This window comes from Phyllostomus hastatus, unplaced genomic scaffold, assembly GCF_019186645.2.
Source record: "Phyllostomus hastatus isolate PE091 unplaced genomic scaffold, TTU_PhHast_1.1 phas_scaffold_93, whole genome shotgun sequence".
Lineage (NCBI taxonomy): Eukaryota > Metazoa > Chordata > Mammalia > Chiroptera > Phyllostomidae > Phyllostomus > Phyllostomus hastatus.
Genome location: NW_025334042.1, coordinates 4,157,593 through 4,176,409, shown reverse-complemented (window position 1 = coordinate 4,176,409; position 18,817 = coordinate 4,157,593). Strand labels below are relative to the sequence as shown.

General features: G+C 40.0%; 1 protein-coding gene and 1 pseudogene across 1 annotated transcript in view; one reads left to right on the top strand and one right to left on the bottom strand.

The window, feature by feature from the left end:
• The window catches only part of LGR5 (leucine rich repeat containing G protein-coupled receptor 5), a 143,398-nt gene that overhangs the window by 48,557 nt on the left and 76,024 nt on the right, over positions 1-18,817 (top strand). The window contains exon 2 of the mRNA XM_045829364.1: positions 8,827-8,898. Coding sequence (XP_045685320.1) covers positions 8,827-8,898 — 72 coding nt within the window. The remainder of the gene's footprint in view (positions 1-8,826; positions 8,899-18,817) is intronic.
• Positions 11,948-12,069, bottom strand: LOC123813164 (annotated as a pseudogene).

Below are 18,817 nucleotides of genomic sequence, written 5' to 3'. Positions count from 1 at the left end.
TCAGATGTCAAACAATTGTAATTTCCTTACAATTGTAATTTCCTTACAGTACTGGTGGGAGTATGCATCAGTCTAACCACTTTAGAAAACTATCTGGTGGGATCTAATAGTAAATTTCTACATATATGCACCAAGACCCAGCCATTCCAATCCTAGATACATACCCGACAGGCAAGCACACATACACTATGTTCAACAAAAGACATACTTAAGAATGTTGATAGCAGCACTATTCATAATAGCCACAAACTGAAAAGAACCCAAATATTCAACCCAACAGTTGAGTGGATAAATAAATTGTGGTATAATAATAAAATGACATACTATATTAGATTGAGAAGACATAAACTGTTGCTTTGTTTGGACTACACATGGATAAATCTCATAAACAAAGTGAGCTAGAAAAAAAAAAACCTATGCTGTGCATTACTAGGAGAAAAAAGCCAATCTGAAAAAGCCACATACTGTATGATTCTCAGTATATAACATTCTGGAAAAGGCAAAACTATGAAGACAGTAGAAAATTCAGTGATTGCCACGAGGGGTGGTAGGAGGAAGGAGGGATGAATAGAGAGAACACAGAAGATTTTTCAGGTAGTAAAAATGCTCTGTGTGATGCTATAATAGTGGATACATGTCATTTGCCCAAGTCCACAGAATGTACAACACTAACAGTAAACCCTAGTGTATACTGCAGACTTTGGGCGATTGTAACAAACATACCATCATCTGGTGGGCCCTGTTGATAATGGGGGAGGCTATGCATGTGTGGGAACAGGAGTGTATGAGAAATCCTTACTCTTTAAGCAAAACATAAACTCTTTAAGCAAAACCTATGCATTGTATCACTCCATTTATGGTAAGATCAAAACCAAGCAAAACCTAACACCAAGTGTTAGAAGTGAGCAGACTGGTTCCTTTCAGAGGGAACAGCGAGTAGAAGGGAACGTGAGGGAACCTCTGAGGTGATGGCCATGTACCAGGTGTGTTCACACTGAAAACTCATCAGGTGGGACAGCTAAGATTCATCCGTTTTCCCATATATGTCATACTTCAGTAAAAAATAATTTTCAAAGGTGCATTGTTTTGGAGTTAAAAACAATAACATGAGAAAAGTACCTGGAAATAACATTATTCATATTATCATAAAATGCTACTCAAGCCTGCACCTTCCCTTTTGAAGTTCACGGCTTATCTTCAGAAACATATTTGAAAAGTGATCAATTAAAAAGTGCGGGAACAGCTCCAGCCTGGATCCGCTGTTAACAAAAGCGTCTGGCAGAAAGCTAACTGCTGCTGGATCTCTCAAGACAAGCTTGAAATGATTGTACTCAGAAGAAATAGAAATTTCACTGTGCTGCTAAAGAAGAAAATATTTGTCTTCAACTGTGGCAGAGATTAAAGAACCATTTTTTGTTGTTTTCTTGATTTGTTTAACAGTCGCACTGTAAGAAATGGCCTCTTTGTTCACTGACCCGTGTGCCGCCTCAAGCATGGAAAGTAGGGCTGGAGTTTAAGATGGTGGACTAAGTGCCTGCCGCCGTCCTCCCTCCACGAGAAATGATAGAAAAGACATTTTAGCAAGAGAAGGAGGAGAAAAGGAAACATAGCAGGAAAGAGAGGGAAAGAGGAGGAGGAAGAAGAAGAAGAAGAAGGAGAGAAGGATGAGAGGGGGAAGCAGCAGCCGCAGCACAGAGGTGCTTGAAAGTCGGGGAAGAGCGGGAGCTTTCAAGGAATGAGAATCTTTGAGGAATCCCTAGGACAGACAGCAAAGAGGTCAACTGAAAAGAGAAACCACAACTCTAATGGTGATGACCAAAATTCATTGTGGAAGGTGGGCACAACACAAAGTAGGGTTTTTTTCCAAAAATGTTTTATACCAGACAGTTATATACCTCACACTGAGGAGCAGTATAGTCAGATGATGAGAAACGCGATATTTTTTTTAAAAAATGGATATGATCATTTGCTCACTCACAGAAAGAAAGCAGTATAAGAGGGTTCAGTTCAACATTCACTAAGTATCTTCTACATGGCACAGCTTGGCTAGACTTGGAAGTACTAAAATTAAAAAAAAAAAAAAGCTGGCCATTCGTCACAAGTACAACCTCCTGTGGGAGACAGATTTAAACATTTCATTTCAATGTGATGTTGATAACTGTGTGCAGTGATACCGGAGGAGACAGAGCAAATCACATACACTAACCTTAAAGGTCAGAGCAGGTTTCCTGGAGGAGGTGACATCTTACCTCCAAGCTTGAAGGATGGATTAGAATCAGTATTCTCACTCTGGACATTAGACGGTTGGTGGTGAAGGGTTGGTGCACCACACGATGGAGCTTATATGCAACGCTAACAAATGTGGACTTCATTTGGAAAGGTTTTAAGTAGGGTGGTGATTTGGCTAATTTTGAAATTTTGTGTATATTGTTCTCATTGCCATTCAGAAGGTGGCCTACAGGGACGACTGGTGGCAGCCAGCCACAGAACTGGGAGGCGATTTCGGGTGACTGGTCAGAGGCAGTGAGGGCCTGCAGCAGGGCAGAGTCAGGAGACAGAAAAGGGGAAGGGCAGAGATGATGAAGAAGGAAGGGAGGCTTGACGGTATCCGAGATTCAGGCATTTTTGCCTGGAAGACAGTTATGGCATTAGCTAGAAACTGGCTCTTCAGAAAAACAAACCATTTTGGAACAACAGAAAGTAATGATTTCCATTTCGGACACGGCACATTCCTGTAAGATTGCTAAGTGGACACATCCAGGAGGAAGTTAGTTATATGATTCTGAAACTTAGGAGAGAGGTTAATGCTAGGAATATGAATTTAGAAAGTTATGGGCCTTTAAGTAATACTTAAGCCCCTGGGAGCCATCGCCTCCAAGAATAAAGGGTAGAGACTGAAGAGCACTAGGCCAAGGGCACAGCTCCAGAGCACATGGATGTTTAAGGGGTAGATACAAGAAAATTCCACAAAGGAGTCTATAAAGTAGCAAGGTTGGGAAAGTATGAAAAGAATCCTGAGAGAATGATGACTTGGAAACAACAGAGTATAGAGTTTCCAGAAAGAGCGCCATCTAACTCAAGAGAGAGGCCCGGCAAGCCAGGCGCTCATTAGCTTTGACAGTATGGAGGTCTCTGTGTCTGTGGCAAGGGCAGTTTTATTAGAGTGTAAGGATGGAAGCTTGTGTGTTGTGCTTGGAAAGGGAATGGGAAGTGAAGACTACAACTGTAAACCCAAAACAGCCCCAAAAGGAATGAGAGAGATTGGGTAACAGGTAAAGGAAGACATGGCATTGAAAGACCCTGTTTTCCTTTTGTTTTCCCCATGGAAAAGACTTAACTACATGTATACATTGAAACAGAAGAAGAAGAGCTTTAAAAAAAAATACAGGAATTCAAAGGAATTATTCATGGGGTAGATGCTGTAGCTTCCCAGAGGGAGGGGGGACCCAAGAGCAAGTCTGAGCAGGGAGAAAAGTGTGGGCAGAGTGAGCAGGCCATAAGACAGAACAAGAATGTGGCCCATTATGTGTTTGGTGGTCCCGAGAATTCCACTCATTTACGTGAAGTAAGAGGGAAGGTGTCCCATAATGGGAGTGGTTGTTGATGAAGAGGTTTGAGGCAAGCAGTAAAAGCTAGCCGCAGTCCCTGCGGGAGTAAACTGAGCAATAACAAATAACAGGATTGTTCAGCAGTGCTGAGAGCCCACAAAGGCCATGAATTTATGGTCACTAATCTGCACACTTGCAAGTTTTTATTTTCTAGTATCACTCGAAAATAGTGCCCTGGGATAGCAACAGAGAAGAATTAGAGTGTTTTTCCAGAGCTGGGGCTTTGCCAGGGGAATGAAACAGAAGACGGGCACTGGGGCCATGAGGGTGTTGGTGGCTTAGTGATGCAGGTGATCAACGCATCATCTGAGTGAGACTGGGGCTAAAACAAGGCTTTGATACCACAAGGATCAAAGGACTAGAGGTTGAAATAGAGAACAACTAAGCTGGAAAGATAAGAGTTTGTGTCCGAAACACAAGGGTATGTAAAGCTAGACCTTAAAGGGGGGGTGGGAAGCGGGGGGAGCACAGGAGGAGTCATTTGGAAATCGAGAAACTAATGAATTCTAGATACAGAGAATCACGGGTGTAAAGACAGAGAGATGCCAAGGGGAACAGTAAGAATTTCAGTGAAACTGGAGCACACATTGCACAGAGAAAAGTGGCATCAAATCAAGGTGGAACAAATGTTAGGCCAGACCGTGAAAAGCCTAACAAGTTGGGGCACTAGTTCCTCCAAGAGGCCTGAAGTTCTCAGGCAGGGGACTTCAGCTGTATGGCTACAGCTGAGCAGGGGCTCCTCCATGGGGGCTGAACTCCAGGCCAAGCTCTGCTTGCCAAGGCCTTCATCCTACTCTGTGGCTGCTTCAGGGAGAAAGACCTTTTCTGTAATTTACACATGCCTCCAGGGGAGGAGCCCTTTTCCAAATCATCCACCTAGGGAGGGGCAGATGTCTTTCCTATTGGCTGACAGTGGCTCTGAGTGGAGTGACGATCAGGTGGACTTCTCGGGCCACCTCTCTGAGCACAGTGTGGAAGATGACCTAGAATGAGGAGACACAGTACGCAGTTATAAGTATGACAAGGACCGAGAGGCCAGATCCAGAAGCAAGCCCTATTGTAGAATTAACACTCAGCATCTTACAGACATAGGGACAGTGGGATGACTTGCATTCATTCTCCACTGTGTTCCTAGACCTGCCCACAATTAATGCTCAATTAATATTTGTCGATGAAGAAAAATAATAGAGCTACAAGCAACAAAATCCTTTTCATGAGCAAGATGCTGCCTGCTTGGATGGAGTCTTCTAGTCTCAGGAAACAGTACCTTCAATCATCTTAAGCCTCCTAAACTTTGAGTGAGTTGTAGAGCTCGGAGCACTCAGCTAGAATCTTACAGGTGCTCCTGTGCAGTGGTTCTCAACCTTGGCTGAACATTCAAACTACCTGAGAAGCTTTTAAAAATCGCAGGGCCCATACTGGACAAATTAACTCAGAAACTCTGGGCGTAGTACCCAGGCAGTAATATCTTTTAAAGCTCCTGAGGTGATTCCAATATATAGTCAAAGCCCCCCTTAGAACATTGCAGCCCCTGTTCTACATGACCAGACGTGGTTGTCGACGTGTAGACTGAAGCAAGGTAAGACAGGGCAGAGGAGTTTAACATATCTGACCATCGTAGCACAATGAATCATCAATTTTTTTCCTGAGATCTTTGTACCCAGTGACCAGTTCTTCAAAATTAATTCTAATATCTTGACAAAAAAATTTGAAAAAAAAATAGAGAAATCTATTCTATTGCCTCACTGATTTTAGGAAACTGAATCATGGGCAAAATGTGATGTAAAATAGAGCCATTCTTTAAAATAATAGTTTAAGAAGTAAATAATGTGCACGGTTGGAAATGATTTTAAGACCCCCTCATGTGCTGCTAAAGTTATACGTGTTCCAGGTGTCCGAAAGACCAAATATTATAGAAAAATGAAAGGAGAAGTTTAAAAATAATTTAAGAGTCAGAATGAGGATATTTCTGTACGGAGTGAAAAGGTTGTTCTCATTCCACCATTTTAGACTCAAAGTTAGTTAAATTACTCAAGTAATTTAAGCCTTGCCCTTCTTGACGGAAAGGCAAGAAGAGTGAGAAGAATGAGAAAAGCAGTACTAACCGAGGAGGTGTCTGAGGGCCCCTCCTGCCCACGGATGTTTTTCTGATTCACAACAGAGAAGAATTTGAGAGTAAAGGTTTAGAACTTTTACAGCAATTGAATGATCTCTACTGAATCACATAAAATATTGAGGCTTCTACTTTGTGTATTTTTATGGTTTTATTTTACTTTTTGTAATTAGTTTTTATTATGTTTTATAAAAATATAAGCCCGCCGCAAATTAGAAACTTTTAAAAACTGTCTTCTCCCCATGGAGAGCTTGGGAACCCCTGACCTGGAAGACCACAACTACGTTTGAACATGATGCAAAGGGTGCCCACAAAAGGGAAAAGTGAATATAGCCCATTAAACTTCACTTTTCCCACTTTGAATTTATATGAATTCATATTTCAAAGGCCTGCTTCATTTCACCTTAGACTGTTGTTATAAAAAGTTGTTTTCTGCTATCAGCTTATCTGCATTGCTGGAAGCTATTTAAAAAAAAAACAGCCTGTGTTCAAGAACAGGTGATAAGTTTTAGGGTTAGCGGTACTAGTTCATTTTCCGAAAGGAACCACAATGTCAAGTAACATGGAGAAGTTATTAATTCCTGTTAGGAAAGGGAGGCACTCTCCTTTTTAATAAGAAAACTGAGCCACTCTCTTCTGATTGCAAACAGGTAGTCATAGGGTTTCAAACTATTAATGTAGAGATACCCTTGTTTAAATACAAGGACTCCTGCAGAGGAAGGTTAGTACTCCCAAGATCTCGCAGCTAGTGAATGCAGAAGCCTGAATTCAAGCCCGAGACAACACCTGCACTCCTGCTGCCGCCTTCCCACAGAAAGTGCTCCCCGGGGGGAACCCTGAGAGTGGATGCTTATATGTGAGCTTCACTTCCAGGTACCTGAAATTAGTAATAAATATCAAAATAATGTCGAATGCTTATGAATCTCCTTAATGTGTCAGTTTCCTCATTCCACTTAGAGCTTTCTGTGCATAGAGAAGATTAATGTTTGTCCCAAACTGATTTGCACATCACACAGAAATACACACGAGAGGAGTGCTGTCCTCGCCAGCTGTCTCCACGCTGAGACTGGTTTGATCTGCGTTACCATCCAACATGCCGCAAGAGCAAACAACCACCTTGATCCTGGGTAGGAAATAGTGGGATATAATTTCTAACATAAATGAATGTCCCTGAGAAGTAGCATGTCCAATGGAGAGACTACACAGTCACTGTGAGGAATCCAGAATCTTCATTGACTGATTTAATCCATGTCTGTTCAGGGAACTAAACAACTCTGTTACTTCAGAGAAATATCTGTACAAAAAAATGAAAATGCTAATCAGTTATTTGGCTCTCTTATCTCAACAGTGCCAGAAAAATCCAGATTTTTAAAATGTGGACAATAGAATTTTTTTTAGTCTGTATGTTTGGCATTGTTTAGCTTTAGCTTGAGAGTATCATCTTTAACTCAGCTATACGATTGTTCACTGACATTAAAATTAATAATTCTTCTTTTTTACCACACTCTAAAACATTTAACAAAATATTTTATTTTCCTTATTCATATTAGTGGCTTTTTCTTAGTTTTATAAGAGTTTATTTGAGCCAAACCTGAGGACAATTGCCGGGAAGCAAGGTCTAAAATGCTCCTACCAGTAGCTTTTTAAAGACAAAAAGTGAATGGTCCCTCAATTCTTAGCCTTACTGATTAAAAGTTAATATTTGATAAAGGAACCAAGCTATCAATACTGAAATCAGTTAGTAGGTACAATGGATGTGGCCACTTCAATAGCAGGAAAAATCCAGATTTTTTTTTAAAAGCTCACAGGTGAAATGAGTGAAGGTGATCGAAAGAGAAATTTCCGGTTATGAGATAAATCAGTGCGGGGAATGTAATGCATGCATGGCGTCTCTCGTCGACAACGTTGTGTTGAGTATTTGAGACTTGCAATGAGAGTGAATATTAGAAGTTCCCATCACAAGAAAAAAAACTTTTTTGTAACTGTGTGTGGTGACAGATGCTAACTAAACTTGTTGTGGTGATTATTTCTCAATATATACCTGTATCAAATTATGTTGTACACCTAAAACAATGTTATACACCAATTAAATCAACAACCAAAAAAATAAATATGAAGCTCATTGTGTTGTCTCAAGGTAAATTATAAGTATGTAGACCTGGTCTGAGATTATAATGGCAGTAGTTCTGAATCTTCGGGTTTGAGCAACAAGCCTTTTTTAAGTCAACTTTGAACTGACCATCATATAAAGTCTTAGTGGGTCTTGATCAAAATCAGTCCAGCAGTCAGGCTTTGGGGACCTGAGATACAGACGGCATATACCAGTGACGCTGAAGGATTATGTGGGGCACAATAAAAAAAAACAAAAACAGAAAAGTCAAAACAAAATAAACTCTAATTACATGGAGTTTCACTTAAAACAAAAATTGATTGAGTTCTGCCCAAAGTGGCTTGTTGTTTCCTGCGCCAGGAACTACTGTGCGGCCCAGCAGGAAGTGTGCTGCAGAGCAGGATCGCATTACACCCTTGTTTTATGGTTCATTTCACTTATTTAATGCAATCTGAGAACCTGCAAAAGGAACATGTTAGAAGGAGGGAATGGGCTTTTTGTCTTGTTTTGTTTTGTTTTGTTTTTTTAAGTTCCTTTGAATCAAGACATTTTTTTCTATGAACACATTTTACAAGGTGTTCATAGTGCCATAGAAGCAGGACTTCAGGGTTGCATGGTGAGGACATTTCTTTTTGTCACACAATTTAAAGCGAGACACAAAGTTGAGTTATGTCTAGCATTGAGTTCTGTCTTTCCTTGCTGCCCTATTCAAGTAGTTTTAACGTGAAGAATTACAACCATGCTCATGAATGGTCTAAATCATCCTGAGTCCATATAAGGTCCTCCTAGGGTCTCTAACTGGATAGTGAGCCCATGGTGGTGGGGGGTGGGGTGGGAGGTTAGGAATATGTTTAAGATGCAAAATAGCGATTCATTTGTCAAGCAAAAGAATGAGTTCATTTGACTGTACTGCTTGAAAATGTGTGAATTGAACAGCTGGATTTCCTTGTGATGGCATATGCCGCTCCTCACATGCTGTCTCTTTTTCCCTCCAGAGACCTCAGCATGAACAACATCAGTCAGTTGCCCCCGAGTCCTCTGCACAGTCTCCGCTTCCTGGAGGAGCTGTAAGTATCACTGTAGTCATGATGCGTCCAGTCAACGCTGGACACATTCTTGCGTTTGTCTCTCATGCTTACTGTGGGAACCAGATAAAACAAGGCTGAAAAGCTGTCAGCGCCGACAATTTTGGCACACGAGGAAGCACTTAGTCGGGAGGGGGAAATAAAAGAATTGCTTATGATTCTGGAAATCAACTTATAAAAGAGTTTACCATGAGGCTACAGCCTTCTAAGGTGAGACTTGGCCAAACAAATTAAAATTTTAAAACAAAGGCTGTTTAAAAGAGCTGGATGGCTCTTTGGAAATAGTTAAGCAGCAGGATATTAAAAGTTTGAATACTGGTTCATGTTTATTAAAATAGCAAGTAAACCTATAATCAAAACCAAAAACTGCTGCTTCGTTCAGCTTGTGACAAGGAGTCCAAATTTCATAGTACTAAAGCTTTTTGTCCTGATCACTCTTAATTTCTATTTTCCTACTTTTAAGTTTAGCTTCCCTCAAGGCTTGGGTGAAAAACATGAATCCACAGAGGACTGAAAACTGGGCTCTCCTAAACTCACTGTGATAAAAAATAAATAAATTAAATTAAAAGGGAGGAAGCTAAATTGGTTAATGATACACAGAGAAATCTTGATTAAGTCTAGTAATCAATTTCCAGAAGATGAAAAAGAACTATACAAACCAGAAATCTGTATTTAAAAATCCATTTGATCCTCTTGCCCTTTTGAGTGATGGGAATGGAGGAAGTGATGTACCATGGTAGTCTTCGTGAAGAAAGTTTGGCACCATCAGTTGAGTAAATCCTCTGACTTTTGATTAAAGGAATTGTTTAAGCAATGACCTCCTTCCAAAATACTTTTTTTAGTAAATCCTAAAACCAGGTCTAATTTTGGAGTAATTTAAATTGTTGATGTACCACATGGCCCACCATGGGAAGTGGAAAAAACATTTCATCACAGCCACATTACACTACATCAATCTTTTTTTTCCCCAAGAGGACAATATTCTCATATTTCTCCCCTTTAGTTTATCTGTCTTTATTTTGATACCTTATATTTTTAACAAATGCTATTGTTTTAAAGACTTAGTTTGGCTGAATATGCCCAGATTATTATGGAGGGGTTTGCTGGGGAGGCTTAGATTACTAGACTGTTCAGCACGTTTTGAACCTTCGGCAAGTGGATGTTCACTCTGAGCTGTCCAGGAAGCTTTTTTTCCTTCTTCTCTTTTCTCTCTGGCCATTCTTGTGCCTAGAATTTAACCTTCCTCAAGGTTGGGGTCATGGCTGTCTTCCTCATTGCTAGTATGTAATAAATGATACATTTTTGATGAACGAAAGAATGAAATTGTAAGAAAGCAAGATGTGTGAAAGGAGCTTCTTTTACAAGTGAGCTGCCTTGGAATAAAAGAGATTTTAGAGATTTTAGTTAGAGATTTAGTTGACATAAGCCAATCTTTTTAAAGATTAAATTTCATAAACTTCAAACATCAGGATTATTCTCTTATTTACATGCTGCTCATCCTCCCACCCCACCACAATCAACATGCAACACTTAGTGCTTGGTTTATCCCCATATTTTTAAGGCATGCATTTCCTATCCTTTTCTCTTTAATTTCCTTATGTAATGGCAAGAGGACACCTCAACTTTATACTATAACCTGAATCAATAAATAATTCACTTCCCCAAGGACTTTATTTAATAGAGCCCTTCCTTTAGTAACTCAACTTATTCAAAATAACTCTTCTTTCTTCATGAGATAAATATCAATTCAGTTCCAAGGCCAGTTTTTCAAAAGATAATTGAGAAAAATCAGGAAACAAGAAGAGGAAGGGAACTACCATTTGAAAATGCTGTTTTTCTGAATTGTCATTTTTATATCTCTGGAAACTCCATCAAGTATCTTGACAATGGAATCATAGTATTTCAGAAATAGAGGACACCTTTTAAAGACTATTCATTCCATTTTCTCATTCTGTTCTTGAATTACCTCTGCTGAGCCGGCCAACTTGCTGAATTTAAAAATGAGACCACTTTCCCATATATAATTCTGTGTTGCATTTAACTGATATTCTGAAGACATCATTATTTATTTAGTAGCAAAAGGGGATAGTATTTAAAGAACATGGAAAAATTATCAGTTCTGCTTAGTTTATTTTTTTATTCCCAAAGCTAAATTTAAAGGTTGCCTTTATTATGTTGCTAATTGCTTCTGTTAGACTTAGCCATGTTGAAGTCTATGTTCTCTTCGAGAATATAGATTCTTCAAAATGATGTAATTATAATGACAACAATGACTTGCACTGTGCAAAATGTTTTCCCCATATTACCCAACTGGATCCTCTTGACAACCTCATAAAATTAGATATTATTATTTCTAGTTCACAGATTCATTTTTTAAAAAGCTGAAAAAAGTGTAGAGAAATGAGGAACTCACACAAGAAAATGGAGTTGGAACATGTCCAAGCTAAGATTCAAACCCACTTTCAAAGCCAGACTCAGAAAGTAGAAAGAGGGTCAGGAATTGTGTGCTTCATCCAGGCATTTCTCTTCCCTGACAGCACTTAGTACAGTGGTTTGCACAATGGAACACTTTAAAGCCTTTAACTGAGTTTTGTAAAGATAGTGTGTACATATGTGTCTGTGTATGTGTGTATGTGGGGGGAATGAAAGGAAGAGAGTGAGAGAAAAAAATGACAAAAAGCAATCTACTTAGCCAGTAGGGATTGGGTATCCAAGCTGTTCATTCAATGGGATCATATATTAGCTATGTGAAAAGTATCATCAGAATTTTCAGGTATAGAATTTCACCAGCTTAGCATTGCTCAAAAGTACATAACCTTAATTAATGTTTTTACATATACATGCATATAAGTAAGCAGCATATTTCATATAGTATTCTACCTGAACCAAGTGACCAACCATACAGCTAGCTAGACATTTAGATACCTGTCATTTTGTGTGTGTTTATCTTTTATGACAGTTAAGACATGGCTCTGAAAGTATTCTTTCATTCAGTTTATTCAGCCCATCTCTATGCCTTATCTCTGTATCCATTAAGTACAGAACTACTGACACTATCAATAGTACTAATAGGACTCCCACCTCAAAACTCAATTTTTAAACTGATAAGAACAGATACTACACTTGATCTTAGCTAAAAGGCCAAGACGCAATCAAAACTCAATTTTTAAAAGTCACTGTTAATAAATCCAAGTTATCAGTCTTTCCCTTGGCACCAATTACCCAATACAAGGAGGGGCAAAAGTGAGTTCACAGTTGTTCGTATGGGAAGTAATATCATAATTAATAAATAATAACACAAGAATAAACTGTGTTTTGTGTAATCCCAACTGTAAACCTACCTTTTCCCCACCCTGTGTATCATTTCCCTAGTTTAATTCCTTTAAGTATGTTTTAAACCCTGTAGGCAGCCCCAGTTCATTCCTCATCCAGCACTGGAGCTTACCACCTGTACCATAGTTCAAAATCCTCTAAGAATCAGCAAAGCCCTAGAAGTATTCACTGACTTAATGTTTAAAAAAAAAATACATTGTAACCCTGGAGAAAGTGACTATCTGGAACAAACACCTAAGAAGAAGAATAAAAGCCATCACAGTTACCATATTTTTCAGACTATAAGATGCACTCCCCCCAAAATTTGGGAGAAAAATGGGGGAGTGTCTAATAGTCTGAATGTAGCTTACCTGGCTCACTATTGGGGGGGGCGGCAGTGGAGCGGGGTCACAGGTTATTAAATATTTCACCACATTTTTTGCTTCAAATTTTTTTTCCTATTTTCCTCCTCTAAAACCTAGCCACATCTTATGGTCCGGTGCATCTTATAGTCCTAAAAATAAGGTAATTGTTTCTTTCTCCTGACATTCTGAGACACTTACTACCTGCGACACATGTTTTGGCACATTCAGGTCTCATTTGTTATTTATTTTTTTACAAATCTACAAGGTGACCAGACATGTACAGGCCAAACGTCCTGCTGGTGCAATGTGATAGCACAGGAAGAGAACTCTTTTCTTCCGGGGGTGCGGAGGGGGAAGGGGAGCCCTATCTGATCTGAGTGTGGTGAGGCTGCTCTGTGTGGAGGCAGAAGCCCAGGACTCCTGTCCTGTCCTGACTCTGCCGCTTACTAGCTAGTCTTCCACTTGACCTCCCTGGGCCTCAGGTGACAACCGTGAAAGCTGCCCTGCCTGTGTTTTGAGATGTTGGTGAGGATCAAGTGAAGTGATGATGAGAAAACTTTGGTAAACTAATTTACACATTCAGTTGTAGTGGTAAAATTAAAACACTTTCGAGAAGCTTGTAACTTCCTTTTTTCCTATTTCATGAGCTTGGTTTTGTAGTAATCACAGGTATCCAGGGCTTGTGAGGGAAAAGGTATTCCCAACCATGAGCTTTAATAGACACAGACAACCAATGCAGACAGTTCTTTACCGTATCTTCACTCCTAACCAATAATTGCATTTCCCTCCAACAGTATGTCCCCAGTTTTAGTTATTCAGGTCTACTAGGGACTTCATGTTAATGTTTGCTATTTGGACACATAAAAGATCCTGTACTTGGTCCCTTAGAGTGTGGTTCAGATGTTAGGAGCTAATTGTGCCTAATGCTGGCATCTACCAGTTCCACTAAACCTAGGTTAGTAGTCTGATTAAACCAGAGGGAGATGAATCATTACCATTTCAAACAGTCTTAAGTTATTCATTTCCAAATAGTATTTACAATATTCCCAGATTCTAATGCTACTGGGATCAAATACCTGATTTAGGAGGAGAACATGAGAAGCCCTAAGGAGGTGTCTTTCTAAGTTATTATTGTTCCCTGGCCCTGTTTGCTCATATCATGGTTGGCCTTGAAGAATCTTTGTATAAATAGTAGGTATCTATTATTGTGTATGAAATTTATAATGAGAGATACCACCAAACTTCCTGAAAGTACAATCTATGCTTCTATTTCCCCACATTGTTGTGGAAAATGGTGAGAGCTATCCTGCCTGTCTTTTGAGACTTTTTTTCCTGAAGATCAAATGAACTGGTGATGAAAGAACTTTGGTAAACTGTAATTTACATATTGTGTTAGTGAAATGAAAACACCTTCATGCCCAGGAATAATCTTCCCGCCGCTCAGCTGTCACAATTCGTAATCTCTTGCCTTACGGTTCTGACAATTGATTGTTAATGCTGCTTCTTTGAAACTTTTTTCTCTAGTGTTATTTCATGAAAGTTATTTTTCCTCCTCTTCCAAATGTCTCTCCATACAGGATGTAGGCATTTAGATATCTGTCCCTATGCATGAATATAACTGTATTTATGTGTATATATGTGTGTGCATATTATAATACACATACATTTTTATGTGACAATTAGGGCACTGTTCTGAAAGTGTCCTACCTCTATGCCTCCTGTTCTTTTTCCCTTTAGCATTCTATTCCAGTTCCTATAAAATGTAGACATTCCCTGAATTTCTGCATTTAATTTTATTGTACCCCTTCTCAGTACTTTACAATTAATTCAATTCAAGACATATTTTTTGAGCCACTGGGAACATAAGAGTGAATATAATTTGCAATGGTTCATTCATTCATTCATTCAAGAAATGCCCACCCTGGGGGAGTTTACAGTCCAGTGGAGAGACAGATAATAAGCAAAGAAATAGGCATCCCTGTTTGATTGTGACAATCAAATGTTTGACTGTGACAATAGTGATGACGAACACAAACATGATTAGGCAGAAAACCATTAACAAGGGGGTGAAAGTCTCTGTAAGAAGGTGATACCTAAACTGGGATCAGGAGGGTGAGGAGGAGTTGGTGGCCCTCACTGGTGGGGCAGAGTGGTTCTGGCAGGGAAGGAATGTGAGCAGAATACCTGAGATAGGAAAGAATGTGACTGTGGTCTGAAAGAAGATCAGTGTGGCTGGAGCAGAGTGAGAGAGGGGCCATGACATGGGATGGGGCTGGAGAAGACGCCCAGATCAAGCAGCACGGTTCAGACACTGGATAGAATGAAACAAGAACAGTGGGAAGCCATTGCAGGGTTGTATGCAGCTTACTGAAACAGCAGAATTTATGATTTTAAAAAATGTCTCTGATTTCTGTATATAAATGTATTGGGGAATTATGGAAGCAAAAAGACCCATTAGGGGATAATAGTTGTCTGGGCTGTAAACCCAAAATTTGAACTATTTCTGCTATATAGATGACCCCCAAATCAATATTCTTAGTTTAGATCTCTTTTCTCTCTGACTGCTAGCTACACTGGTGATTCTCAAAGTGTGGTCACCACCTGTGGGCTTGTTAGAAATGCAGATTCTGTGCCCCACCCCAACCTAATGAATCAGAATCTTAGGATCAGGCCCAGGAAACTGTCTTTCAAGAAGATCACCAGATGATTCTGATGGTAAAGTTCTAGGACTACTCCAGGACAGTGATTCTCAAATTCTGAGTGGTCCCCACACTTACCTGGAGTGCTTGTTAAACCACACCTTGCTGGTCCCCACCAGAGCTTTTTCAGAAGGGAGGATGTCGAGAATTTGCATTTATAGCAAATTATCAGGGGATGCCAATACCGCTGCTCTAGGGAACACACTTTGAGAATCATCAGCTACCTAAGTGACATCTCCACCTACTCCACAATACTTCGAAACTTAACAGCATGGGACCGAATTCATCAGAGCCTCCCCACCTCAAAAGCTTTCCCCTGCCTTTCCTGCTTGCCAGCAGCATTCTGATTATCCAGTGATTACCGTGTCTGTCATTCTTCATCTATTGCCCTCTCTATCAACCATTCCCAAGTCTTTAACCTCATCATTCTACATTGTCTTTCCACTTGTTTACTCTATTTTTATTACCATATAGTTCCGGGTCTTATTGTCTCTTCTGGATAACTGTTAAAATCCATCAACTAACAACCTCTCCCAATTCTTGCAACACTTGAGTGAATCATTGTCTCTGGGGATGGAGACCACAAAGGTCTCTAGGTTAGTTTATCAATAGTAGACTATGTGAGATCTATTTCAGTTTCCTGCCTTGAATATGCATTAGGATCACCTGGAGTATTTTTAAAACTACTAATTAATAGAGATCATTCCCAGAGATTCTGATTTGTTGGGGCTCAGTGGAAACTCAGATATCACTTGTTATAGTCAATGGGGTGGAGAGGCTGAGACCCACTGGGACCTCAGGGATCTGCTGAGATCTGCTGGGATCTTCCTCTGCTATGGAAGCTCACAGCAGAGGAAGACAGTCAGGGACTCATTGATTGAGTGATTGAATGCTGGGTGTCAGCACTGAAAAGGAGCTCTGAAGGTGAGAGATGACTCTGAAGGAGGTTTTGAGATCAGGTAGCAGGAGACTGATGAGGCACAGTCAATAGAAACAGAAAATTCAAGAGGAACAACCAGTATTTCAAAGGCAAGAGGATGTCTGGTTCTGGATGTACTAAGTGTCAAGCGCCAGCAGGACAGCCCACTGCAAATGTCAATAACGCAGTGAGAAGGGGGGCCTGGGCCGTGATGAGCCTGCTCTAGAGAGAATGATGGAATCATTTACAAAGAGGTGATTGTGGATGGTGCTAGGCTAGATGAGGACCTTGAGAGAGGGTATAACTGTCTTTCCCAGTGTCTTTCCCTTCCCCTATTAAAAATCACCTGGACTACTGCTTATTTAAAATGCAGATTTCTGATTCCTTCCTCCAAGAAACTCTGATTCATAAGTCTGGGTTGAGGCCTGGGGCTCTGAATTTGTTATGGCTTCTAAGGCAATGGCAGTACACACTGACGTTTGAGCGGCACTAGACAGAGGGGGGAAAGGCGTGAGGACAGAGGGTGAGGATCATCTATTTTGGAGGATGAGAATTTACAAGAGGGCTAGCAAGAAAAAGAAAGACAACCTGTCAGGGGTAAGACTGAACAGAATCTGGAAGCCAGTGAGAGGAGGACTTTGAATAAGAAACAGTGAGCCCTGACCGGTGTTGCTCAGGTGGTTGGAAGTCTTCCCCAAAACCAGAAAGCCAGCAATTCGATTCCTGGTGAAGACACATGTCCAGGTTGAGGTTTCATCCCCAGTCAGGGTGTGTATGGGAGGCAACCAATTGATGTTTCTCTCCCTTCTCCTCTCTCTAAAAATAAAAATAAATAAAATCCTTAAAAACAAATTTTAAAAAAGAAGCAATGAACAACAGTTTTCTTGTGGATAGTAATTCAGCCATTTGTGTCCTTGCATTATTTCTGTTTTAGACCAACATAAGCTCCAGACCAACTTACTTTTAACCAGAGTTATGGTTTGAAAACCCAAATTTTAGAACCAAAATGCTACACTGAACTAAATTCTCTTGTGTAAACTTTTCCAGGTAAGCATGAGGAAATAGCTTGACCTCTCCTAGGCTCACTTTCCTGTCCATAAGAGGGGAGATATCATGTCGCTTGTTTAATATGATTACAATAGTTAAATATCACAATGTGCATAAAGTATTTAACATTGTGCCTGGGAGTTATGAATTGTTTAATAAAGGGTAGGTACTATCTGTAGCCTAAAAGCATTGTGCATACCATACTGAAAGTGCTCAAAGAAACACACGGATTTAAATTTGATAAATAATGAAGGAGTATTCTTCAGCTGTTTTCTGATCTGGTCATGTAACAAACCTGGGAGCCAACTTGGAATAGCTAGGTCAGACCTGAAGCAACTTTAGCCCTATGGCCAACTGACTGTCTTTGGAAACAAGAGCAAATGATTGATCAATAAATATTGATTCAGCTTCTTGCTCTGGGCAGGCCGTTAAGATTCCTGACCTTAGAAGGTTACAATTGGATCGGGGCAAACTACATACAAAAGAGACAATGTTGTATAGAATACGTCCAATAGGAAAGTTGACTGTGGACTGAGGTAATTAAGGAAGACTTCAGAAAGGAGTGGAAAATTCAATTTCATTAGTCTCTGGTTAAAAACACCATCGAGCGTATGCCCACAAAAGGATCCCCCTGTTGCCCTGAAGAGTTCATTGATTTAGTCCTTGAATTTGAAATCTGACGTTTTTTATCCTATCTAATGAAAACAAAATGGACAGTTCAACAATACACTGTTTTAAAAAGGACATTTTCCATCTCCTGGTCGTAGCAACAGTGGCCAGTGCAGAGCCCGCAGGACAAATCTGGGCACGCAGCCCTCTCTCATGGGGAGAGGTGAGGGTGGGGTGAACATTCCTGTGCACCGGGCAGCCTTTTCCCAAGTTCACGTGTCCAGCGTGATGGACTGCCAGTCTCTCCTTGCAGCCTCAGTTCAAGAGCGTGGTAAGACAGGCATTTAGAAACTTTCTTCCTCTCTTTGACCAAGTATTGGTTGAAAAGAATATTGTGGAAACTGTAACCAAAGGAGGTGTTATGCTTCCAGAAAAATCTCAAGGAAAAGTATTGCAAGCAACAATAATAGCTGTTGACTTGGGCTCCAAAGGAAGGGGTGGGGAGATTCAACCAGTTAGAGTGGAAGTCGGAGATAAAGTTCTTCCAGAATATGGAGGCATCCAAGTAGTTCTAGATGAAAGGGTTATGTCTTACTTAGAGATGGTAACATTCTTGGAAAGTATGTAGACTGAAATAAATCAATGTCAATGGCATCACATGAAGCTGCCCATCCCACTGAAGTTCTGAAATCATTCATGTAAATCATTTCCATGTCTCTTTTATAATAAACTAGTGATATCCAAAAAGAAGAAGATTTTTGGCTGGATTTCACCGATTAAATATGCTTAGCTTGTGGTGGGAGGATACCACAGTTTTAAAAAATTGCAATTTTTTATGGCATATTAGGAAAGACACTTTTTTTTCAATGGGAAGAAAACCAGTTGATAGAATGTCATAATCTTTGTATTCAAGGCTGCTGCTGAGTAGGCTTCAGCAAACCTTAACAAAA